This window comes from Teleopsis dalmanni, chromosome 1 (genome assembly GCF_002237135.1).
Source record: "Teleopsis dalmanni isolate 2A chromosome 1, ASM223713v2, whole genome shotgun sequence".
NCBI classification, from domain to species: Eukaryota; Metazoa; Arthropoda; class Insecta; order Diptera; family Diopsidae; genus Teleopsis; species Teleopsis dalmanni.
This window is the reverse complement of record NC_051846.1, coordinates 15238576-15265944: the sequence shown is the minus strand read 5'-3', so window position 1 is coordinate 15265944 and position 27369 is coordinate 15238576. Positions and strand designations below refer to the sequence as shown.

The 27369-nt window shown below is 31.8% G+C and overlaps 3 protein-coding genes across 7 annotated transcripts; 1 reads left to right on the top strand and 2 right to left on the bottom strand.

Annotated features, from left to right (window-relative positions):
* Positions 1-1902: 1902 nt before the first annotated feature.
* Positions 1903-4177, top strand: LOC119668227 (IST1 homolog). Of its 5 annotated transcripts, XM_038077669.1 has the most exons (6): positions 1904-2168; positions 2238-2629; positions 2880-3184; positions 3300-3365; positions 3661-3723; positions 3809-4037. In XM_038077669.1, exons 1-6 carry the CDS (start codon positions 1987-1989, stop codon positions 4013-4015), a joined length of 1215 nt encoding a protein of 404 aa, XP_037933597.1. In that variant the 5' UTR covers positions 1904-1986; the 3' UTR covers positions 4016-4037. The 5 variants fall into 5 exon arrangements, with proteins under 5 accessions (XP_037933600.1, XP_037933601.1, XP_037933597.1 ...); XM_038077672.1 differs by lacking the exon at positions 3661-3723 and having other exon boundaries at positions 1903-2168; positions 3833-4037; XM_038077671.1 differs by lacking the exon at positions 3300-3365 and having other exon boundaries at positions 3809-4177.
* On the bottom strand, positions 4166-5088 carry LOC119668228 (ribosome maturation protein SBDS). Its single transcript, XM_038077674.1, has 3 exons — positions 5054-5088; positions 4855-4994; positions 4166-4800 (listed from the first exon to the last, which is right to left on the bottom strand). The coding sequence occupies exons 2-3, from the start codon at positions 4983-4985 to the stop codon at positions 4173-4175; spliced, it is 759 nt and encodes a 252-aa protein (XP_037933602.1). The 5' UTR covers positions 4986-4994; positions 5054-5088; the 3' UTR covers positions 4166-4172.
* Positions 5089-7068: 1980 nt separating this feature from the next.
* LOC119677625 lies at positions 7069-16906 on the bottom strand. Its single transcript, XM_038089060.1, has 5 exons — positions 16352-16906; positions 13511-13959; positions 9695-9782; positions 7953-8362; positions 7069-7884 (listed from the first exon to the last, which is right to left on the bottom strand). The coding sequence occupies exons 1-5, from the start codon at positions 16889-16891 to the stop codon at positions 7362-7364; spliced, it is 2010 nt and encodes a 669-aa protein (XP_037944988.1). The 5' UTR covers positions 16892-16906; the 3' UTR covers positions 7069-7361.
* Between the last annotated feature and the right edge of the window lie 10463 nt (positions 16907-27369).

Genomic DNA, 27369 nt, shown 5'->3' with positions numbered 1-27369 from the left:
TATGAAAATGCTATAATTTTAGCGGATGTTGATATAAGCACTTGTGTTTGTTTCTGCGTCTTATACAGTTTGATAAAACTGAATGACATTGTTTTGACGTTTGCATACGTATATCGTGGCGTCATCTGGTGATAGATTAATATATTAATGAACGTATAAATTGTCATAATATAATTAATTGATTATTATATGGAATTTATATATTATTATTAATGGTGGATAAAATTTAATTCAGGTAGTTAGCTTGTACACACACAAGTGCTCTAAAAAGCTATCTATGGCGTGGAAAAGATCGTTTACTTAACATTGTTCACATATATGATATATAGTGCAATTTGTTATGCATTTATTAAATTTTTTTATTTAAAGAAGAACTTCTAAAATTTCGTATTTATCTTTATTGCTTTCCATCATTCTTAACAAGAAAAAAATATTAACAGTAATTACAAAAACACTTATTCTTTTTTTTTATCATCAATAGCCGTAATTTTATCTTTTAGAATAGCAAAAAAATGCTAGTAACTTATGAAAGGAAACGTGAAACAACAACGATGCTCTTAAAATCTTCAGATTTGCTATGACCTTTAAAAAAAAAACCAAGTAAATATAATAAATGAATACAATTATTCGGATGCCAGGGGTCAGGTCGAAAAATAAATCAAGATAATATATATATTTCTATATTGAATTAAAATTCAAAATTTTATAATTTAATTTTTTATTTTTTCGTGATTTAGAATACAGAAAAATATTTTCATAATATAGAGAGAATATCATGTGTAGAATTAAGCATTTAAAATTTTATAGTATTTAATAGTGAACATCTTATATTTTAGGTATTTAACAAATATGCTCAATTTTCGGAAAGAGTGCTTAATGATTAGACTCAGAATATTTTAGTTATTTCACTATATACATTTAAATTATATGGTCTCGCATAAGATGTCCGTACGACGAATTCTGTCGATTGTACATATGGTCAGGTTGGGGATATTCAACCTTTCAACGAAAATATTTTCTGCTGGTGGCATTTTATCTTTAAGCAAATCTACAAGCCTGAAAAATATTTGTCGATTCATTCGAAAATCAGCAATCCACTGTTCAACATCATAGAACTACAGAACTTCAACATCCCACCACTCCGAACTTCTCTTCCTTTTGGTAAAAGTTCTTATTCGCGGTGGAAGCTTAAAACAAAAATGCATTCTAAATATTTTATGAAAAACTTTATAAAAACACTTACATTCATTAAAGCCTCATTAGCGGAACGTATTGCCATTTTATTAAAGAGCTGCAATCGCATTTCTCGTAATTTTGTAAATTTTCTACGAGATGTTGCTACATTATTATTTTCTACAATTCTGGTTATAATATTTTTTTTTGCAATAAAAGTAAAACAGTTTGTAGTTTTACTCTATTCATTTTAAAAATGTTTAAAATCAACATTTCTGTTTACTGTTAAACAGCTGATTGATTGACAGCTACCTTAAAACTGCTTTTAATTCTTGTGCGTAAACGCTCTAAGAACAAATTTTAAAATCAGTTTTAAAAGTGATTTTAAGACTCGCGTAAACGTAGTGAATTTGATTTACTTAATAAATTATATATTTATATTCATGCTGTAAATTTTACTTCTTAGAAAAAACTGCTGGAATCTGATCAACAATGATATCTACCAATAATTTTAATAAGATTCATACATTTAAATTTTAATCTTTATTGGTTTTAACACGATTTGTGTAAAAATAATTTGATTGTAATGCAAAGAAAGTGAATGAAGTTAGAAAAGAAACTGATAATGTTTTAACTAATTTTATTAATTATGAAAATTTTTTCTCTTATTGGCAATGCTGCCTTTGTATTTACATTAATCAGCTTGATTATGATTTAATATTTCCAAATGAGTCACTTTGTCTAAAATTCTTCGACATTATTCATATATTTGCTTATATTTATATTATATTGTTTAATTAATTAATTGAAAAAATGTTTTCGAGCGGTCCAAATTATACTAAATTAAAAACAAATCTTCGTTTGGCCACAAGTCGCTTAAAGCTCCTGGAAAAGAAAAAATCAGAACTGGCCCAAAAGTCACGAAAGGAAATTGGAGATTTTTTGTCCAACGGTAAAACTGAACGTGCCCGTATACGTGTGGAACACATAATACGGTAATAAGCAGCTTGATTAGTCATAATAATTTTTATTAATATTTAATTCTATGATTAATTCTATTTTAGCGAGGATTACTTAGTTGAAGCAATGGAAATTGTGGAAATGTACTGTGACATGCTCTTGGCTCGTTTTGGTCTAGTGACGCAGATGAAAGAACTTGACGATGGTATTGCTGAAGCAGTTTCTAGTTTAGTTTGGGTGTGTCCACGTTTGCAAAGTGATGTTACAGAGCTTAAAATAATATCTGACATATTTATAAGCAAGTATGGACCGCAGTTCGCAGAAGCTGCGCGAACTGCTACAGGAAATCACCAAGTATCAGAGAAATTAATGCATAAGCTGCAGCTGCAAGCACCGCCCAAACTATTGGTGGAAAAATATTTAATTGAAATCGCTCGAAATTATAATATTGAATATGAGCCAGATCCACAAGTTATGAAAGACGAAGGCAAAGATGGTAAGTGCATGCTGCTGATTCATTTTATTGAATATAATAACAAGTCTCTAATAAAATAAGTGTGTGCAGAGGAGACTTCTGGAAAAATAATTTATATAAATACATTTAAATGAAAAAAATCCATTGTATTTAATGTGAAATATTCCGAAGTATTTGAAAGGGGTTTGTATCCCAAACCTCCCCCTCTTGTATGCGGAACTGATAGAAACTTCTTAATATGAAATATATTGATCTTATTACTTTTTTACAGGTCAACAAGCTTATTTAATTGATTTATCGGACAAAAATAATCTAGGTGGTGCTAGTGGTCCGCCGCCTCAAATGGGCTTCATTGGATACCCTGCTGTACCTCCATTACCAGTAATGCCCGATCCACCAGCTACTAAGCCTTTTAACTATCCTCCACCGTACGGAGGTGGTGGAGGTGGGGGTGCAGCAGGTTTCATTCCTACAAATGCTAATACTCCACCATTTTCATACAACATACCACCAAATGTTCCGCAATCAATGCCGCCAACGAACGAAAAGAAGGACTTAAACACAAATTTCATTGATGTATGTTTATAAATTGAATATTTTTAATTATTTTATAAAGCCATAATTTTTTTTTGAACGTAAAAATATTTATGTCTTTTATCTATGCATGCTTTTGCACCTAACCCCTTTGTAGAAGGAATCTAATAATTTATCCACACCAACTGTAACGAATGATGACAGTCCAGATGAAAATATTTTGGTAGGTTAAACGTAGATTTTTAATTGTTTGTGTAGTCACTAATATATGTTTAATCTATTCGTGTGTGTTACTTTAATTCATTTTGGTGCAATAATGTGTGGACATGGAGTAAGTGAAAACTATTTTGACTAACATTTGTTTTTTCAAGGGCTTTTAACCAAGTACATAAATTATATTTTTTATTTATATTTGGGTTATTAATGCGGTTTATATATGGTTTAATAATTTTTATGTTCGGTTATGTTTTCGTTTGAAAAGTTTCTAATAAGTATTTTGTTTTTGTTTTGCATAACAGCGAGCTAAAGCACACAATGATCCTCCACCCCGGTATTCATCAATTAATCCTTATAATTTGCAAGTAGGTTTTTTTGGTTTTGCTTGCTTTTCATTTGAAGTGAAAATTTACGTCAATATTGAAATAAATTTGATAATTTTATTTGCAGAACACAAATAAACCTAAACCACAGCCACGTTCAAAACTACCTCCAGCAACACCTAGTGCTCCGCCACACCTCCCAGATATTCCGAATCTTCCGAATGTCCCAAATGATTTGCCAGACATTCCTTGCGATAATGAAAAACCAGAAAATGATGACATCGATTTTGATGACTTGTCGCGACGCTTTGAAAATTTGAAGAAGAAGAAGTAAACGAAGAATTCCTAAATATTTGTTATAATCATATTATGTATATTTATTCATTGGTTACAAATTATCTACAAATGTAAAGTTGTGTTAACTTACTGTGCAAATTAATCATATGTATAAACATATATTATAAAAATAATCAATAAAAAGAAATATATAATTAAAACAATTCCTCACTATCTACAACTTCTTTTAATTCGAGCAGTTCCAAGCGTCCTTTGCCTTTTGTTTCGTTACGTAGTGTCTCATCAATTACTCGATAATTCCCAGGATCTATTAATAACGTCATGTGCAAGGTTGCTTCTTCCCATTCTTCATGTTCAACAGTTGTTGCAAGTTTTGTAATAGTTTCCTTAAATTTTGAGCCGGTTTCTTTGGCATTGAAAGAAACACGCACCTTCATGCGCGAGCGCTCAATTGGCATATGCTCGCGCAACAATTTAATAGCATCTAAAGTCTGTTGTTTTGTGTTTTTATTAGTTTTAACCGAGAAGTGTGCATCGCGTAGTGATTTCTCAATTATTGTAGCTGGGTAGGGACGTCGAGTTTCTGGATTAACACAGAGTGCTGCTACGCTATTAACAATGCTATTAAGTTGAGTATCTAACACAGATTGACGTTCCTTTTCAGACACTTGTAGTTCTCCTTTGGCTAGGATTTCCTTACATATTTCAGTCTCATCGCATTTGCCAAAAGCTTTCAACAGTTCCTCCTTTTTGGCAGCCTGGCCCTTTGAAACGTTTGTAAAGACTGTGTGTGTTTGTAGCACTTCATCGATGTCTTTCTCGCTGAAAAAAAACTTTTGAATTACTTTATTAAAATGTTATAATTTATAAACTTACGTATTACTTCGCCAAGAAAGCACTTTATTTTTGTAGCACGCAATTTCGAAACGTTTCCCAGCCTTTTTAAGACGCACCACAGCTACATTTGTGAGTCGAATTTGATTTACAGGAGTAAATATTTTAGACATTATGTACTTCTAGAAAAAATTATCATTAATTGCTAATACTAATGAAATTCAGAAGTTAAAAGCGAAACCTTTCAGTTTTTATTTTAGTCAAGTTTGACGGCACTGCCAAATCAAATTTTTTACTAGATTTTAATATTTATGGAAACGTAATTGTTTTGTTCGTTCATGTGGTTTATACTACGGCATTTATATGGCGTTTACACTGGGCGCAAATGATTCATTTTAAATCAGTCATTTGAAAGTGTTTACAATCGTTGTTACTCTTTTGTTCTCATTTCAAAGAGCTGATTTGTCAACGTGTCTGTTGATTTGATTTTTGGCCTGTATCAAAAAATATTGGATGAAGGTAGAATATACTTTAAAATTTTACAATATAAACTGAAAACTTATATTTTGCTTCGATTAAGTACTTTTTGGAAAGTAGTAGTTCCACCAAATATTTGTTTATCTTTTTTGCGAATATGTCAAAAAGAGCTTTCGCGAACTGTCAAAATGCCATGAAAACTTTTATTTAGGGAATGTTCAATGTATTCATTTGCATTTGGAACTCATTTGAAACTCGTTGGAACTTGTTTATATAAAATGAGACCCATTGCGCGAGCGTGGATCTCATTTGCGCCCATTAGATTTTGTATGCAGAAATCAGTTATTTGCTTCTCATTTTGACCCAAATTAGTCATTTGAGGCCAGTGTAAACGTCATTTTAGTTTCCTTTATCAGCGCTCATTTAAATTGTTATAGTACCATTAAAATTAATGGTAGATTAAAAGGATGAAAAGTATTTAGCTTAAATTTACAGTTTTTTTCGCTATGCTTCGAATGTATTTTTATTTGCATAAAAATAGAAACTTAGTTAACAGGAACAGCTGATTGCTTATTTAAAATCTAAGAATAGTTCAGTTGCTCAAGTTTAAGAGGGTTACCGTTTATATGCATGTTAAATAAAATGCTTGTATATATATCAATAGTTTAGAAGAATATAAGTACTTATTAAACGTTTATAATTAAGAAAAGTATAAGTAAGATTTTTTGGGATTTTTTGATTGAAATGGTAAGCCGTTATTCAGTACTGCAATCGTTAAAATTGCAATAAATTATTTCCCAGAAATGCTTTAAAACATCAAAAGCTTTGAAAAGAAGAAAACTATAAGAATGTAATATAATTAAATTTTCATGATATGAAAGAATTAATTTAAGTTTCAATTAATTTTAATAAAACTTAATAAATTAAAAAATAATATCAGTTGATTAGCCGTTCAGTGCGTTCATACCTACATGTATATGAAAATCCAGTTATATTATTAGCAATTAATAGCAGAATAAGAAAATATGGAAAGACACGATTCGATTCTACTTTACATAGACACACACATGGATTGACCGTTGAAAATAATTTGCGGTTAGTAGATAGGCGAGGTAAAGAACATCGAGCAGCTCTAGAGTATTATTAAGTACGTTAAGTACGTAAAATTAAGTAAAATTTTATTTATTAACATCTAAATTTCTAACAACTTTTATTGTTATTAATGCATCCCATGTTGTTTTTGTGTTGTGTTGAATGTATACATGTATATATACATATATGTATGCGTTGGTAATATTCATTAAGAGCTATATTTTTTAATATTAATTGATTTATTAAACATTAATAAAAATTAATTTGGTGGTCTGTTAGAGCAAAACGTTATTTTGAAAATATTCAAAAAAAACAGAAAATGCTTAATATTTTTTAAATTATCTATAGAGTCTACTTTTAAGACTCTCCTTAGGTTAGGTTAGGTTAGGTTCTACAGGCGTTCTCTAGTTGATCCACTTAGGCCTATTGACCCATTGTGTTGCCATATATATAGGAAAAACTCAGGGTTTAAAATTACCTTTGGCGAATGGTATTTAGTGTCAGGTCTTGTAAGATGGTCAAGATCCTCAAGAAAGGGATTTCCTAAAGTATTGAGTCGCCGAATCTTCTAGCATGGTTTCCTAATTTACAGTGACCTGTACAGAACTTTTCTTAATACCTCAAATCCTTTTCAGTTCAAATAACTCTAAAGGGCATAAAGAACGTATTGTACGAAAACATTTATAAATTATCTTTTTGGAATTTGGTTTCTATTTTACTATAGGTTTTCATAATTATAATAACGTATAAAATAACAATTTAGACATTTAATGGAATTTAGCAATTAAAGTTCCTTTAAAATTGTAAAATATCTTACAATTATGTTGGGATCTATTAATTTTATAAATCGAAATTGCCTTGTTTTTAGACAATAAGCTATAAAATACATAGATTCTCAACATAACAGAAAGATATTTCCAAAACATTAATAAAAATAAATTTTTCTTAAAGTTGTAATGTGTATTTTTGAAATAAATTTATCACACTCCGGGTGGACATCCTTCAGATTCCTCAAATCCGGATGATTCCTTGCAACTTTCACTTAAGTCTGGTCCAGGAGTCACATCACATGTTACATAGTCTTCGCATTCTTCACCTGATTTGCATACAGACTCAGGGCCTTCTTCGCAATAATCTGCATAAACACAGGCACGGTGCTTGATAATTTCTTGTATTATAGCAGTTAAAATTTCGCGAGAATCAACGATTTGGCCAACTTCTTCTGCAACTTCTTTTGTTAACCATGGACATATTGAGTTCATAAGTTGTTCTTTTTTAATAGCATCAGTGGCTGGTTCCAAATTTTCCAATACTTCTGGCAATATGCCTGCAATATGTCCTTGCAGTAGTTTGGCAGCAGTAACACCTTTTTGGACTTCATTCTCCATTTCTTTAGCCAATTTCTCTTGTCGCAAGCGTCTTTCTTTTTCAGCTTGTAAACGCATTTCTTGAGCCTCAAGACGTCGTAATTCTGCTAACTCAGCTTCACGTTTCGCAAGGTATCTGTAAAAATAGATTTTTGGATATACATATTTTTGAATAAGATTTGATGAGAATTAATTGAGTCTTACTCTTCTTGCTTTTTACGCATTGCTTCCAGCTCTTGTTCATGAGCAACCTCCAACATACTTTGTTCTATACAGGAATCCACCAATATTTCAATAATGGGTTGAGCTTCAGCATCGAAATGGAATAGTTCTCCATCGCCAATTTCTGTTGCAGCGTCTATTCCAACTTTTGTGGGCCTGTATGGTGGCTCGAGTGGTTTTTCCAAAAACAAGTCTGTTTGAGTTTGAATCGACATCTCTACCGGGCGTGTAAACAGTTCCTCTAAATATTTTTCAGTTTGTATAACTTCATGTTTTCGGCCTTTAACAGGTGGAGGTGTACCGATTACACCTCTAGGTTTTCGATTTATAACAGAAGTTATTAATTTACGCCGACGTAGGTTAGCAGGTTTATCAAAGGGATCAATATCTTCCTGCAAACGATAAGCAGTTGTAATTAAGCAATTGTAATAAAATAAAAAAAGGGGTTAAAGGGAGGCACAATGAATAATTAAGATAAAATAAATTTATTGAAAAACTCACACTATTTCAGGTTTAAGAATAAACCATAGTTTCATATTTATAAAAAATAAAATGAAATCTAATACTTTGCAGGGGCTCATGTTATACATAAGGTATCAAAATGACGTAACTATGAGAAGTTAGACATATAAGACGGGTCTACATACCATAGACTCTCGTCATCGAGATTTTTTCAAGAAGTTGGGAAATATATGTGCCACAATAATAAAAACCACACCAACATTTGATTGATCGTTTAATAAGTTTAGATCAATAGAATGGATTAAAATTAACTAGAAGATGTTATAACTTTCATGCTATCCTCCAATAGTATGGATTGGAATTAACTAGAAGACATTTGTAGAACCCATTAGGTAATAAGTTAAAAAAATATTTAAAATAATAAAGGCTACTCGGTGTGAGAGTATAAAGTTATTTGAAAATCATTTCAAAATTATATATTTCAAATTTTTTATATCTGTACATATAAAACTTTTAATAATTCAGATATATCAATTGAGTTCTTGCAAATGGTTATAAAACCATTCAATACTGTCTGACACATTCTGATATGGTTTAAAACAACTGATCTCTCAACTATGGGATGGTGAAAGTTTCATTCTAGGTTAATAGACGTGCAATATATCGCATGACTCCAATATAATTTATTAGTAGGTAAGCTTAACTCTCTTCCATATTCAACTAGAGACCTCCACAGGACATTCACAAGAAACCAATCAGTCTATTTAAAATTTAATAAGTATTAATTACCATTTATGGTTATTGAGGGGTAAATTTTATATCAGGACTTAAGAGTTCCTATAAGGTAATAAATGGCAAAATAACTCTGTATGCCTAAAGAATGTCTTCTCTTTAATTATTGCTTTATGAATTATAGTTATAAGTTGAACAAAGTGAACGGAGTAGTATTCACAATATTCGAAGAATCAATTGAATTATTATAACTGATTATATACGAAAAAGAGTGGGAGTAATAGGCAGGACTACATGCTGATCGACAGTTCCGACAAAATGTGCGATACTACTGGGATTAATATGAATTAATATATAATAGCATTCTCGACGCGATAAGGTGAAGGTTTTCTGATTATTTACGCTAATATACGCTCGGAGAAAGTATTTCTCAAAGGTAATAATTTACTTTGATTAAAAAAAAAACATATATATAGTAACAAGATTTTAAAGAGCGAAGCTAATGTGTCAAAAATAAATTCAGTACTTACCATAAGAGCTTGAGCAAAATTACTTCCCCTACACACGCGTTTATCGACCATAACATTCTTAAAGGGCTCGCAAGGCGGTGGTACTTCCCTGAAATTGAATAAAAATCGAAATAGAATTTTATATATATGCGCACATGTATTAATGTATGTATGTACTCTTAAATGTGTTCACAAATGTTTTGTTTTTCAAAAAGTCGAATCTTTAAATTGTTGCATCAAGTCAGAGGTCAATGCCTTTCAGTTGTTCATTCGAACTTCATAAATACTGAATACTTTTCTTTTAGAGACTTTTAGGCTCTAGAATGGATGATTTGCAATAAAATAGTGCATTTCACGTGCGATAAGGATACTAAATTTGCATAAAATTGATTGAAGTAACAAAGGATTACACAGATTTGTTTTTGTTCCGCAGTGCAAACATTGGTGGAAACACAAATGTACTATTAGACTTACTAACATTGGTTGTAGTACGAAGAAGAAGAAGAAGAAGAAGCACTGTAGGTAAGACTCACAATTAGACTTGGATAATTCTGTTGAATATTGAATTTTCCTTTACCTGAAGACGTAAAAACCTAAGTAGCAGCTACTTAGGGAATGTTCGTTATTGACAGTAGCGCAGCGAAGAAGGAATTCTGTCTTCTTGGGGTATAAGACACTGAAATAGAAACAAAGGCATGTATATCTAATTTAGCACCCTACTTTGTTCGTCTCTGTTAGTTTCTGTTAGTTGGAAGTTCTGAACTCTTTGTTGTTTTGCATGTGAAAACTTATAATGCGCAAATGATATTAAACGGAAAAACTGAAGTCCGAACAACCTGAACTCGTGACCTATGCAAATTTGGATTGTTTGTGTTTTATTTTCTTTTAATTTTTTGTTAAGTATTGCATTTAAAAGCACTTAAGTAGCGCAAAGACAGGAAGTTACATTGAAGTTCTTAAGGAAATAAACTACAAAACTCGAGAACCAAAAAAAAAAATGAATAAAATAAATGCAACAAATTTGTGTGGTTTTCAGAATGCGCAAAAGTTTACAGGGTCCTTTACAGTTTTTGTTTGCTACGAGTATGAACTTTTTTACGTTCTATGTCACTCCTACCTCTAACAAGCTTGTAAATGTGCCCATATGTGAATTTGGGTTACATAAAAAATTTAATAACCCTAGACCTACCCCACTTTTGTGCTCGTTTCATATTTGTCGTATTTGCATGTGGAATAACGTTTAATAGATGTCATTTACCATTGTCTCTGCATGGTCGCCTTTCAGTGTTACGAATTCAGATATCAACTTTTAGAACAACGGCAATCAATGGATTTCATTTGAAAATATTTATCGCTGTTCATAATAAGGCATAGCATGACCAACCAATTGAGGCCAACCTATGCTCTGTCCATTCAGTTATTTTATTGAATATTTTACTGTACCTCTAATGATATCACAAACATATGTTATGTTTGTGTGAATGTACATATGTACGTAAGTGTAATCGTTACATGACAACCGATTAAATTATGGACTAAAATAAATTTTTAATTATTGTCTCATGCATTTTAAATTCATTGCAATGGAAACAATTGTTTTAAAATATTTGGTCCCCTTATTGAACATCTAACACAAGTCTAAAAATTGAAACAAACCGGGAACTCTGCAACAATTAAAAATCGGTAAGGTCGCAGGAGTGAATATTATATATTAATATTGCCCATTAATATTAACAAACCAAATGTCTACACCTTCGCAGCCTTTCACCTCTGATATCCCATGCTTAGAGGTTGATATCCTCAGAGCTAAAACCTACGCTTACAAAAAAAGGCCAAATTACAAAACCAATCGTCGAAAATATCGATGATGAAGTTTCAGTTTAAGCATTATAAATCGAATACTATAACTTGTTGATTGGAAGATTGTATACAGCACAAACAAAATTTTCGTGAAACTAATCTAGCATCGGCCATATAAGCAGTGAAAGCAACACATAACGTTGCTCTTTTCGATTTTGTGAAAGCGTTTATTGCTGTCGAACACAATGCCATCTGGATAGGTCTAGAGGTAGACAGAAGCTCATCAAATCTGAGTTTAAAATTTGTATTTCTTTTATATGTACTGGTCAACTAAAAAAGCTCTTTAAAAGCCAAACCGGTGTTAGGGTTGTATTTTCTCTTTGCTATAATTTGGCGACCCAATTAATATTGGAGTTTTCTTCTTCTCAGTCAATAAAACACTACTATCGAGAATCAATCCATATTAGGCAGACTTAGATTAGACTTACATCTCGTCGTACTTATAATTGGATAATTAATAATTAAATAGAATGATTGTGAAACCGTAGCAACTAACATCGATTTATATATAAATGCAGATCAAACTAAAGGAATAGCAGTAAAACACTTAAGACCACCGATGTTCTAACTGAGAAAGCCAGTACATTTTGCTAAGTGTGAAATAATACTCTACCAACAATTCTGCTGATAACTACACAAAAAGCAGAATCTAAAACTTTTGTGACGCCCTTATCCGGGAAGTTCGTGTAATAAATGAAATCTGAAGAAACCTAAATAAGGATTCATATATAAAACACGTGCAAAAAATTCATGCTGCTGTATGAGTTGGAAATATAGCTGAGCAACCACACTATTAAACGCGAAACGCAGAGCTTTACCATACAGTACTCATGCAATACTTTGGACATATGGTGACCCAAGACTTTTTTGTAGAATTGTACGAAAAATAATGCAAATGGCAGCTGGGTTATCTTCGTGTTTTATTTGCTTTAAATTTTTTGTAAAACTATAGCAATAGCTTTAAGGATCAAAATTATATGTATATAAAATAAACAAAAACTTTTTCAACCCGCAACTCTCTTTTTTTTCTGTTGATATGTTAATCTATACTATTGGTCTTGGGTAGATCGATCGGAGACCATTGCCGTATATGCCATTTTTTACTCTACAAAAGTGCAAAAACTGACAACCTTATAGTGAAGGTTAAGAGATTATTATAAAATCAAGATAACACTGATTTAAAGGAATCATTAAAGGGAACAACGAATAGTGTGTCAAAAGAAGAAATTAGACGATCAAAATTCGGTATTGTCTGAACTAGAAGAGATACTGAAATTAAATTTTTTTTTGCCCTTTCTTTTGATGCATTTTGAGTCCAATCGGCTTACGGGAACCACTCCAAATTTGGGGCCAAACATTGTCAACTTCAAGAACTGACTGAACTTAATGTGTGACAACTTCATTATGTTGAAGTAGACTACTTCTAAGACCATTAAAACTATTCTCTTAGTTTTTGCGATATTTCAATGAGATTTTTTAAATAGACTTTTTAGAAGCGGATCATTTGATCATTTGTCCGATTGATCGAAATCATACCACTATTCCTATTGGTCCTATATAAACTGAGCACTAGGATATGAGTTTTATCCGTTCTCGGTTAAAGGTATTCAAATGAAATTCAGTACAAAATGTATAATTCACATGAGTAGTTTTGAGGTTTGTATAGAAAGCAAACCACATTATGGGAGGGCAGAAAGCACCATTTTTAATATAAGTCAATTTAAATAATATTCTAATTACTCTGTTCCACAAACCCATATATGGAATGAAGAATAAATGTTTGTTCTAGTACCACATAAAACTGCATTCACTCGACCCTATTCGCAACACCTCAGAATCTATATAAATTCGATTTTAATTAATACAATTTAGTCACTTCGCCAGGGTAGTTAAATGCAAATGACTTAAGTGTTTCGGACAAAAAATCCTTTAAGGAACATTTCGTATTTCGTATTTCGTCCTCATGTAGTTTATTACCTTTTGGAGCGGCGATTTTCTATTTGCTGTAAAAATTGTTGCTTTGTTAGATTGTATTCACCGGCAATGGTGGATTTGGCGTTGGTCCGAGCACGCGAAGTGTGTGCATTTGTCGTCAAATCCTTATCTGCAGCGGTGATCGGAGCTGTGCTACTACGAACTTTGTCCTTGGAATATCCGTCAAAGTTTCTGTTACTACTGCTATTGTTGTTAAAGTGACTGCTGCTGTTGTTGTTGTCGTTGTTATTGTTGTTAATGTTGTTGTTGTTAATGTTGTTGTTGGTGGTGTAGAAGTTGTTCAAAACAACAGGATGCGAAGAATAAGCGTACACATGTTGTCTAAGAAATGCTGGTAAGGGTAGTTCCTTTGGAGGTGGCAGAAATACACCCGTCGGGACAGTGGTAATGAAAAGTGGTCGTTTGTTGAGCAATTCTTGACCGGTGCTGCCCTGTAATTTTTTTGTTCATTTTCATTCTTTTTTTTTTCTTGTTTTTGTAAAAAGTCTAATGGTATGTAATGGGCGATGTGACGAAACTTTTGTATGGTTGGATAAGTTTTGTGGTTTATAGTTCTCTGATTGGTTTTTGTTGTTGTTGTTGTTTGTGTTGTGTTTTTTATTAAAGTGACTTGAATATTTTCTTGGTATGTCATAAAATTGAATAAATTGTGGAAAATGTGCTTTTCTATTTGCAATGTATAAATAAAAATCGCTATTTTTAACGGTGAGTAATTCACTAGGTTATGGGTGCCTATTAAACAATTCTAGAATTTTGTTCATTTAATCTCTTTATTATAATTCCACATAAACGCTACTTATGTCCCCCTCATATGTGAGAAAATTATTTGTTTTTTTAATTTAATTAAAGTTCTTAAAGTTGACTTAGGATGTATAAATTAGCGTTAAGTTTCTAATAAAGAAGTCACCTATTAAAAAGATAAAATCAAAAATATTCTCACATATATAATATAAATAACTTACATTTTTTCTAGAGTATTGGAGATAAGAAAAGAAAGTAATACTAACACTAAAAAATAAGAGATATTAATATATTAAAAACACTTCGGGTTTTATTTCAAGTAAAAGTTTAATGAAACATTAATTGATTGATTGAAGAAATGAGAAACTAAAGTTGGCTTTATATGCACGTACTTATATATATATATATATATATACTTACGTATATACTTATGTATATATATATATATAAACATACTGTTCCGGAATTTAAGAAACTTTTTGTTTTTGTACATACATATATGTATATATATATATGTATATACATATATATATAATTAAGGTGTTTCCGAATATAATCATATAAAAACTGTCAGTGATATATTTTAAATATATACTGAGACACAGGGAGTTAAAAAAAGTTTACTTGAAAAAAGCAGTCTAACACCCTTAATACATAGATCTAAACATTCTTATATATGAATAAAAATAAAAGGATGTTTCACAGAAAAAGACGTATTTAACAAATAGAATAAAAGATTTGCTTATTAATATCATAAAAGCCAAACCTTCTCCAATGCTAATGGGTAAAATCAACTGAGTTTATTTTTATAATTTGTATTAAAAAATTGTGAAGGTGTATTTATGATATCCGATATATGTAATAGCAATAGCTATTAAATGACTTATTTTATTAGTCCAAAAAACATACTATTCCGGAATTGATTTCTCCAATTCAACGACCTTTTTGTTTTTGTACAGATAGCTAGGTTAAGAAAAATGATAGTCATATGTTGGTTAGACAGTATATGATTACATTAATATGCCTTGTTGGACTTATCAACAATATATATTTTTATATATTATATACAGTTGCAAGACTATCAAAGGACTATCGCTGTGCTTTTATTTAATGACTAAGTAATTACTAAGTATCAGAACGACGTATTATTCACTAGCGATACCTGACGTAGACATCATGTTCGATGCCAACACTTTTCTCACTTTATTGAGATTTAAATCCATGCTATCAGGATGGTTTTAGAACTGTTATATAGAGAATTAAAGAAAAAACTTGATTCTGGGTAGGTTATGCCATATAAGGCCGTAAATCTTACAATCTTTGATTCATATTAGAATTTAAAATTTAAATATTACGATAGGCTTTTTTATTTGACGCTAATATAGTTGGGCTATGAAAGTTCATTGTGATAAATATTTCAATCCATATAAAATATACTGTCTTTAAGTAAAACTAGACCCGGATGTGGAATTTGAACTTTTCAAGAGTATAAAAATAGTTGTGCGTATCTATGCGCTACGTAATGTTATAGTTCAGAAAAATATATCATATCAAGAAGTAGTCAATTTGATATTTAAAAAAGGAACTGAACTGTAGTAATGAGACCAAAAAAATATGATTTCTTATTGCTTATCCTATATACACATTCTGTAGAAAAAATTTAATGTTATTGAGTTCTGGTGCCAAATCATTTCAGAAGTTAGTTCTTAAACAACTTAAGGACTCAAAAAGATATTCCAAGTAGTTTTGTGACACCGTAGCTAAAGTCTAAGAAATTTTTTATACTTAATACCCTTCTCCTTTTCAATCAGGAAAGCTTGTTTGTATGTAAATGGAATAGTGTAGTGCATATACATATAGACACATATCTGCCTTTAACTTGAACATTTTTCTTACTAACTTCTGGATATGTATTTGTATTATGGGAGCGAAAATGTGGAGATGTGAACTAATAGTTTCTGTTCACATAATGTGTGCTCTGCACATTTTCAATTTATTGTATATAGTGTGACATTCCATTAAGAAAATTAATGTGTCGTGTTTAATCATGTAAAATAAATACAAAAAAGAAAATTCTCCTACGTTTCGTGAGTCATATTTTGATTTATACAAAATATCTTGATTTTCCCGCTGACGTAGAAAGCGCAGTTTGCGATTCAATTCCTCGGTAAATTTGTCCACATCACTTCCAATCTGTACAGGTTGTGTTACCGAATTACTTGATGGCTCAGATTGCTGCTGAGCGCTATTTTCGCCTGCAATAGTGGAAAGATCATGTTGTGCCCTAGACAAGTTAAAATAGTCTTCAGTTCGTTGTAGAGGACGCACTATGGCGTTGGGCTTATGATTGTAGGGCAACTCCTCGTTATTCAAGACAGTGAAAGAAGTTATAGGCTTGATTGGGTAGTTGCCTAATGGTAGTGAATTGCCGAATTTGTTGTTAGTGGCTAAGCTGAAACGGCTGGTGGCGTATGTGGAGGCAAAGGAGAAGTTCTGTGGACGTATAGCCGCAGTCGAAACAGAATTGTTAGTAGATTGGATAGATCTCGTGTCGTTAGTGGTAGTAGTAGTAAGGAAGTGCGTTGGACTTATGTGCTCAATACCGTTTTTAATATTTTGCATTACGTATATTTCGTAGCGAGTAAAAATGATAAAAAACAATTTAACACTTTTCCAGGCTTTTCCACATTTTTCATATAATTTTATTTATTTTCTAAGTCATTTTCACACGAATAAAATGTTTGCAAGTAACTTTTTGTTTTATTGAAGTTAATCAATATTTTTTGTGTGACAAAAAACCGCACTGACCGATTTTGCCACAAAAGTTGTCGCACGTTGAACACTCGGAAAACAAATGACCAGAGCACACGCAGCTGAGCCGCATTTTGTTGGTGGCTGAAGTGACCACACGAGGCTAACAGCTGTTAACAATGGCAACAGCAAGTGCCAGCAGAAGCACATGGCGTTTGGTAAGAGCGCAAAGTGGTCAACAGAGAGCAATACTACTCGAATAGAGCTAAATATAGCCCCAAAGGCCTTACAACTGAGTTGGGTGAGTTAAGTGAGTGGGGCTGTATACGAACAAATGTGGTTAGTTTATGAAAGAGGGCATGCGGAGTTAAGACAAAGGATGACAACGACTCATTTAAGTGGACTTTATGGAAACTAATTCATTTGGTGTTAAATACATTTTTACCAATAACGCCAAATGTTAACGATTTATTAATAATCCTTGGCTGACTAGCCAGAATTGATTAACTTCATCAGAGCAAGAAATTGGCAACTAGGAAAAATTGCTAAATTTGAAGGAAATTAGTTTTGCAATTTATTTGCTCGTGTGAGCGTAATTAACGGGTTTCCAGCTTAATTAAAGTTTTTATATGTACGAGTTTATGATTAGGGTCCTTAAAGACTTCACAAGCGGTTTTGCTTCGAAGGCGATTAAAATAAATTTAATTTATTATAATTAAACACGCATTCTGAGAGTTTCGCGTGCTGCTCTCTCCTTGTGGTCGACTAACAAAAGTCCTTTGTCCTTGCCTAAGTTAAACAGCGTCCACCTATTGTGAGGTGCTATGTTAATTTTGTCCTTGGTTGAGGCCAGGTTGGTATTAACGGCGCTTATCTTGGCATTAGGCATTCATATTTCATTTCAAACACAAATATTAAATTAATTGATTATAGCTTTCATACTTGGACATCTCTTCTATTTTGGGTAGGTGGCAACGCTACATATCCGCGGGAAATTACAATTTCATATTTCTGAGTATCACTTTCAGTTAAGCATAAAAACGCCGACAATAGGTCCGAGAACTGGATAATTTCTTGTAAATATTTGTTAGGGATTTTAAAGGTCAAATGCGTAGAAGTGCGCAACGAATTAAAAAGTAATGGGAAGGAAACTGAAATTTGCGTTTTAGTTTGAAGTTTAGTGTCCAATGATTCATGGAAGGGACAAAAAACTCAGTGCGGTTGCACTTAATTGCTTGTTCGCCCTACTCATCTCAGATAAATTCGTAACTTAGCTGAAAAGAAATTCAATTATTTTAATGTATTTGAAGAAGCGATTACGTGCTGTTAAGTAAAGTGAAATCGATTTTTTTAAAGTTTTTTCTTGGATTCTAATTTAAAATATCAAATAAGTTTCTGTTCTCAAGAAAAATAAATAAGTTTGGAAAGGAAGTCAAATGGAAATTTCCATACCAGACAACAAATGAAGTACATATGAGTATATGTAGAGAGAAGTGTGTCTGTGAGGACTGTGGGTGAGGATTAAGAAAAGGACATTACATTGGAAGTAATTAAATTTGAATTAATTCAAAAAGTAGAGTATATGGTATAATAGAAAATGAATCATTTCATTTTCAAGCCATAAAGTAGTTTATGGTTAAACCATCACACTTTTCAGAGAAATTGATCGATTTGACATTGAAGCGTTTAGAAAATATATAGCATATATACATACAAATGAGACCATTTGACATAATACAAAACTTCAGACCATTGTGATTATATTCCGGTATGTGGTGTTGTTTCCTTAAATGCACTTATATTTTTAATTCCTTCTCTTTTCTCGGTTAATTAAAAGCTGTAGAAAAAGAACTCTACTTTGCCGCACAATACCACTCTCCAGCTGATTTTTGCTTTATCTTTTCAATTGCTAACGCCCATTCTCCGCAATTTATAATGCATTCTATCCACCTATCTTTTGCTTAGTAGTTTCTCTATTTTGTTACAAAGTGCTAGAGTAAATGTTACCGGTCTGTTATCTGCTACCAATCCATATTTATTGTTGCTTCCTCAATGATGTACATTTAATATCTCTCTTCATCAACTCATTCTTACATTTTGTATTGCTCATTGTTATACTTTATTCTTCACGTCCCAAAAAATTCCGTATAATTTTCCATTTAAAAACCGCCAGTTTATTAGTCTCTGGTATGGTATAATTCATTATTTTTGTGCTTTCTTTCTAGATATAGACATAGATAAATGGATATAGGCTTCTTTAGCTTTCAACGATGAATATAGCACCCATTTGACTATATTTTAATCAAAATTAATTTTATTTGATCGTAGTCTACCTCTCCCAGTCTGCTAGAAGCATTTTGGGATTCTTATTATACCTTTTAAAAGTTAGCATATGTATATCATATTCATATACGTATATAAATAGATGCTCCTTCTAGAGTCTACAACAAAAAATATAAGACAATTTTTCTAGAGATATGGATATATTTATATATATCTATATATAAAATATAGATTTTATTTTCGAGAAGTTCAACAGTTGGATTCATGATGGATCTGACCAATATAATAACACCAATGAGAAAGATATACAGAGAAGCTTTCGATATATAGAGAAGCAATATTTTGGAATATATTACTGCAGATGTGTAAACAAAACAAGTGAAAAGATTATATTTAATGTCACTAAACTATATATTACCTCGCCTGAGAAGCTAAAATCAGATTAAAAAAAGGAACACTGCTAGAACGGTAGATTAATTAAAATAGTTGGATTTCAGTCTACGTACTGAAGAAGCAGACTTGTTAAAATGCAATGTAAGAGATTTAATGTGACAAGTTTAGACTTTTTTTATAGTTCCAATGACGGGAAGAAGATTTCATCAACAATCACATATAATCTAGTACAGCTGTTGATAGATAGCTTAACGACACCTTTCAGTATATTTATGGATTATGGGTTAATGAAGTCGTATCGTAAAGGTCTCACACTGGATTGATTAATGGTCTGCAGTCTACAGTCTATGGTGTTATAACTTATAAAATTGGTTTAATTGATTGGTTTTAGTGGCGGCACATTTTCTTCTTCTTTTCAAGAAGCTGATAACAGTCATTTTGTTACCAAACTTTCGGTGATGAAAATCTTTGTGGTTGTTGAAGAAAAATACTTTCTGAAAATGTTCATTTGAAATATCCGTTAGTCTTATAAATTTGTAGACTTATATACTGGAATATCGTAATATTTCAGCATCTGGATTTCTGTCTGAAAAGAATATTCAGTTCTTAGTCATGGAGGTCTCTCCGGTGAACTGCTATTACTGTTACAATTGCACAGACTGTGCTATTTCCTTCTTGGCTCTGGTTAGTAAAATTTTCGTTATCGATAGTTTGTAGCTTGGTCAATTTGTCCCAATCCATTGTAGTTTTCCATTTGCTTTCTGCTGGTTTTCGAAAATGATTATGGATATATTTTTGTGCACCTTTTAATGACAATTAGATCAGTATTTGTTTCTCTACTAAAGTTTATTTAGATTTTATTTCTTTTCCTTTTATTACTTGGTGTTTTAGAATTCAGTTTAATAATATTATGTACTAGTTACTCACTGAACTCAGTTAAGTTTCGCACTGACTTTCTAGATTTGATTTAGTACTATAGTTGGAGAGCGTTAAAATTGCTGTTCAACTGTTAGAGAAAAAAGTAGTCTTAAAACCATCCATGCAATTATAGTAATCCCAATTCATCACCCAATGGAAAATTGTATCAAAGGATTATTAAAACTCAATTTCAGGACAGAGGTAGTTAGAGCTTATCATCAGTTCACGGTACCAGATAAAATAGATTTGGAGACCAGATTTCTATACATTTTAATAAAGTATGGTGAGAAGCTATTTAGGTATCCATACTATGGTATATTATACTATAGCTATGTAACCGTATTGACATTCCTTAACTATTACCACTACTCTTCTAAACATTCTCTGAGAAACTTGACATTCCGACGCCTTTTTACGAAGTTTCTATGAAAAATGACCACATTTCAATTTTATTGAAATTTTACTAAATTTTATTGAAATGGAAATGTGGCCAATTAAAAAGTCCTCACATCAAATGAAACGTAAACTGTCGATATTTGTGAGGCTTGGTTATTATGAATAAATTATTCACAATTCCATTCTAAAATTACAGTGCACGGTTGGGTTGAGGTATGATTTTCCTTTCGTTGATTGCTTCACTTTCCTTTTCGTTTTATTGACCTGTCAACGTCACGCGGTTAAGAAAATTTCATTGACCTTTCGGTCAGGAACTAAAGGCATTTTTGCTTTCTGTTCGATAATTGTTTATGGAATTGTTTATGGTTTGGCGCGTAATAAAATAATATTATTAACGTATTAATATTTCTTTAGTTTCTTTTGTGTATGGAAAAAAATGAAAATTAGTTTTTATTTACTCACTTTATTTTGGCTGTTATCTTTTGTTTCTTATTCGGCACCACTTTCGGTTGTGTGGACCAAGTATATGCACTCCTGCAGCCACATTTTTGCATTCCCTCACCCCATTTCAGTTCCATTTCTACGACATCTTTCCCGGACTTACTTGCTTTAAGATGTGTGTCCAATAGCAATGCTGGAATTTCGCCTTTACGATGAAAAGTTCCATTTCTGCAGCTTCGTTGCGGAACGGTGGGCATATTTCGTCTTTATTTATCACTGAAGCTGCTTGCGATTTAAACAAAAAAACGAATTGGTTTAAAATTTTACAATTCAAAGTTATATTCAATTAATTTCGCCTCGATTTTGTTCTTTAGTAAAAAAATAAAGTTTTAAAAATAAAGTTTATTTCCTCTGTTGCTTAATTTTAATTTATATATCAAAGCATTTTCGTTTTGTTTTTCTTCTAGTGTAAATATGCTTTCTAACACAAATAACTATAAATAAATAAATAAAATGTACGTTACTATAGTAAATAATGGGTTATGTACGTACTTCATTGACACCGAATTTCCCTGTGTTTATGGTTCGTGTATGAGCTATAATTTGTGCTGAAATGCTTTAAAGCAAATCAATACATTTACCGCCAAAAATAAAAATGATATAAAAAAACAATCGAACATAATATAATTATTTACATAAATATTTAAAACATAATCTGTATGTTTTAATATATATTTGAATCAAATAGTTTAATGTGTATTTTTGCTTATTACCGTAGGATTTTTCTTACTTCTTGTATATGTCGGTAGGTGGCGTTGTATATTTTAAGTAGCAGCGAAATCAAAAAAACAAAACATTTTCATTTCGCCGCAGTTCGTATATGAAGAAGCATGAAATGGTTTTAATTTTGATGTTTTACAAAAATTTTTATTTTGATGATTGCATTATAAAAATTATAAAATGATTGATATTATAAAAACTTATGAGAATTTATATTAACTGAATAATAAGTGGTGAAGTGAGAAATGCATACAATTCCAGTCCACGATGTGAGCACTACATTCGTTCTCTTTCATTTGATGAGTTCGCCGGAAATAAGAAAATATCTTGAACCGAGAAAAAATTGGTCTGACAGTAATTAAATTTAGTTCAGAGTTTTAAAATCCTTAATTAATAAATATTTTCAGTTATTTAATAATAGCTAAGTTTTTAACCAAGTTTTCTCTTATATTTATTCTACTATGAATTATAATTAGAAATCTCGTTTACGATGTTGTGATTCTAGTGAATTGTTGTTGACCCTCCGGAGCCCAGAAAAGTCACAAGGGAACTATAACGTTTTGTGATACTTGTGATCTGGAGCATAACATTTGCCTTTGTATAGATAGACAATGGCTAGAGATGGCAAATGGACTTAAGTGATAACTAATTCTGATAAGACTGTTTTATCGTTGTCAATTCAGTTCTTTATATCCGCCTCAAGACTATTAGGAATGACCACTGAAAGCCATATCTTAAAATGAATCTTTACGTGATAATTATAAATTATTATCAGACTAATCCTTTATGTAATATATTAGTCTCACACATTGCTTTGTTATAACGAGTAGTAGTCCCGATTGAAGACACAGCTTTTGTCAAAATCACATTTGTTTTTTTATTTCGCTTTATATTATTTCCTTTTTAAGTTTTCGTTAATTTTAAATTATATATTACACCATAAAGAATATATAGTAAGAACAGTATAAAATCATATTGTTCACCATATTAGGTAGGTATGTTGAAATGGTGGCCTTGTTTCCAAAAATCCCACTCGACATCAAATAATGGCACCACAGGAATAACATTGGTATGCACATAAATTGAAATCAGTATACAACCAAAGCTGAAAAAGGTAACGACCTCCCATTAGGTGAAGAAAAACCAACCTGACAGTTCTACAAATTTGGATAGGTCCCTAATATTACAGGATGGCAGCTCGGTCAGAAAAGAGGCGATAAAAGTCATTGTAGGGTAGAACCTACCTTATAGCATGCCTTCCTATTTCGCAGTGGCGCGTAAGCACAGATACCGTGGTGTTGAGCAGGTTCCGTGTTAGTTGAAGTAACTGACTAGTACGTTTCTTGTCTAAATTAGAGACCAAGTCAGCTTAGAAATTTGACAATGGGGTTTATTAGCCCAGTATTGCTTGGCTAGCAAGTGGAACGCCAATAGTAGTTAACTATATTAGTTAGAATTGTATTTTGATGTGTTTTTAATTAATCTCGAGAACCACTTTATAATGGTTCTTGTAACTACCATATTGTCATTTCATCGGAATAAACAAATATAGGCTTTGATATCCTAGATAAAATTATATATACGTTGGTGTTGTTTATTAATTTCATTAACATTTATGTCACAATTAAATTTTCATTCTTAAGACATTATTTAAAAGACCATCCTCTGTATAGATGCGCCATTAGATTGGAAGATCAAAAAATTATTAAATATTAAATACATTTTTGCTGTTCCAAAGCAGATTTTAAGGTTTCGAAAAATAATACGCTATAAGCATTCTATGAAATAAAGCGTAGATTTCAAAACAACTATATGGATGGATGATGAATAGGATAACTAAGAATTCTATTTTTTATTGACTTTGTATAATATTAGAAAAATAATTATCACAAATGTGGTATATTGCGATTTTCAATTTCCTAAAAAGATTAATTGAAGTCATCTCTAAAATATGTCATCTACAACATTTGCCTATCTCTATCATTTTAGAAACGCTACAGATACTTTTACGATGGCAAAGACAAGATTTTATACAAACATAATTCCAGGAAATATATAAAGCAACTACTTTTGTAAGATTGTATAAAACTTATTATTATTATTAACTGCAAATCGGAAGAAACGTGATGCGATCTTTTACAATCCTGACCTCACCTACTAATATTGTTGAGTTCTTCTATGCTTTCATGTACGGCAATGTCATACATACTCATATATTAATTTTATTTTTTTATTACGGATATATTACTTAACAGTATCCATTTATAAAAACAACAAAAAAGTCATAAACTCTTAAGATACTGGGCACACGTGTGAAATGATCTGACCAGACATGTCGATGCCTATCGATGACAATGTAACCAAAAGTCGCATTGTTCGAGAAACAAAATATCTAAATTGAAAGTACAAAGAAAAGTAAAAATTAACTGGAAGTGATGATCTACACTCGAAGAAGAAGAAAATACCAATTTGTTAATTATTATCATGAAATAAAGCAAACAAACAAACAACCGAACATCATTGCCTTTATTCGGCTGCTTCTATGCACGCTTCTCAGTTCTTCTTCTCAGTTCTTCATCTTCTGTTCTCAAACCTTTAGTTCTTCTCGATTTGAAGTCCATTTATAGTTGTTTTAGTGAATGACTTTGCATATTCAGATACAAATCGTTGAGGTTGCTTTCAAAATTTTTCGATTCCTTTTGTTATTGTTGCTTTGTTGTCATTGTTGTTCCTGTTGAGGATCGCAAGATCATCAAGTAAATGTCAATGGTGATGGGGGTGATAATTTACGAGTACTACAGTTTTTACGAGATCCTTTGTTGAACGCTTCAATCACTCAAATTAATGATGTTTGACATTAGTTTTGTTGAAGTCTCGCCCTTTTGTTGCTTTAATTGTTACACAAAATTTGTTTCCAACAAGAAGTCGTAAATTTTTATTGATGTGTAATCTTCAACTGAACTGCAGGAAGACCACACACGGTAGCCACAAAATGATCTATGAAGAATTGTTTGCTTTATTAATATCTATTTATTTGTATTTAGTAAAAATTAATTGATGTAAAGCTAAAATGGATACTACATAATTGATATATTTGTTATAATTATTATGAAAGATATATGAGCTTCGGATGAGACCCGAAGCTACTAACAGAACTTAGCAGAAATTTATTACACGTTCAGTGCGGCTTTTTAGAAAAATATGTATTTGATATCGTTATGGGCCTTTCCGTTTGAGATCAATTTATGTTTGCATTATGCTATTCCACTATGTTGAATTGATAGCATTTTTAACTTCCAGAGTGATAAGTAGTACCTTATCGGCCTATAACTATATAATTCGGTTGTTGATTTTCAACCTTTTGGATTAAAAAGCTGCTTAAATTTTCAATATCCCGGAACAATAGGTATACAATTAAACGAAATGTGGTGTTATTATTTGAATTGCAGTAAGCAGAGTTTGATCAGGAATTTCGATTAAACCCGATGCTATATGGACTTTTATCTTCCATATTTTTTTAACTCATCTGGCCGCACAAGAGGGATATTGAAAGTTATGTTGGTGTGTATAGGATCTGAATCTGTCTGATCTGTTGCAAAAGTGCTTTCTATAATTTCCTTCATAAGTCGAGGAACTTGCTTTGGTGTGTATAGGATCTAGATCTGTAACGCCTGTCGGAAAAAGTTTTCATAATTTACTTTACGGTATGAAGATATGATAGCTTCTGTTTATATGTTTCTCTTCTCTTCATGACAATCTTACTCTCTTCTGGCTGCTTTCATTTTTTTATTTCACTATGAAACATAATTGGAATTTTTATCTCTACATAATATCTTTTGCCATTATGTGAGGTTCAGGCTGTTTAGCATTGTATACGCCCTTTTAGTGCTCCACTTTATATTGTGGGCCGTGTAGGGAGTTGGCTGGTTCTTTATGCTCTTTATGTTTAATAGCCTGAAACTATTAAAGAAACTTAGTAAGAAACTTAATTCGGTAAGTTATTCTGTAAAATGTTGAATCGACTGTACTTTTGTTTCCATTTATTCATAATGAGTGGACTTATACATATGGTACATTAGATTGGTACAGATGGTAGATTGGTTCTTTATTGCTGTCGAGTCCAATTTATAAAACATGTGGTGGCTATATATGTATATTGTGTGTGAATTTTATGTCTTGATTACAAGAATTTGTTTCATCTATTAAATCAGTGCTGAGCTTTCAAAAATTATTTGTTGTTTGAGCCAATCACATCCATATTCAAATAGGATAAACTCTGTTTGCACTGATTGCCGACAAAGTTGTGTGAGCTGATGCTGTTGATGGCACCTTCCACTAACAATCATCAACATCAACAATTGCCACAATTCTAACACAAACGCAAAGATCCCGTTGAGCTGAGCTCAGTTCATCTCGCCGCTGCACAGCACTCAATTATAAGCAACAAATGCGATTCACCACAAACATGCGCATTAATTATGCATTAAACCCAACTGAAATTGTTGCACTGCACAGGAAACTTCCGAATTCCGATATTTGTGGTTTCTGCCCATTGCAGCCAACATTCAAGAGTGAGCTAGTATTAGCAGCAGGCAATTGGCAACCAGAGCAACCAGCAATCAGCAACAATAACCAGAGCCGAGAGCAGCCGGCAACCGCTGCTAGTGTTGCGGTGAAATGTATAAATTTCACATTTGACCGCAATAGAACAAATTCAATTTGCTGTACTTCGGCTTGTGCATAAAAAGGATTTACTTGGAAAACTAATTCGGTAGGGCAATGATTCTCATTGCAGGCTCAAATTTATGCAACAATTTTGCCGCAGCAAATTGCAAACTATTGATTTGCGTTGCCATTTGTGAGCCTGGACTTGAACTTCCTAATTCTTAAGCATGTGTAGCAGGAGGGAGGTAAATATTCCATTTTAAATATTCCATTAGGTTTATGCAATCTTTCAAAATATAGAACAAAAACACCTTTAATAACAATATCAATAAATAAAAATGTAGCAAAACATCTTTCAAAGTATAAACATCACAAGTCCTTCTGAATCCTTTCCAATTAGATTTTCTTAAATAATAGAAAAATCACAAGAGGATGTGAAATAAAAACCTAAAATCTCTTAAGGTGTGAAAACC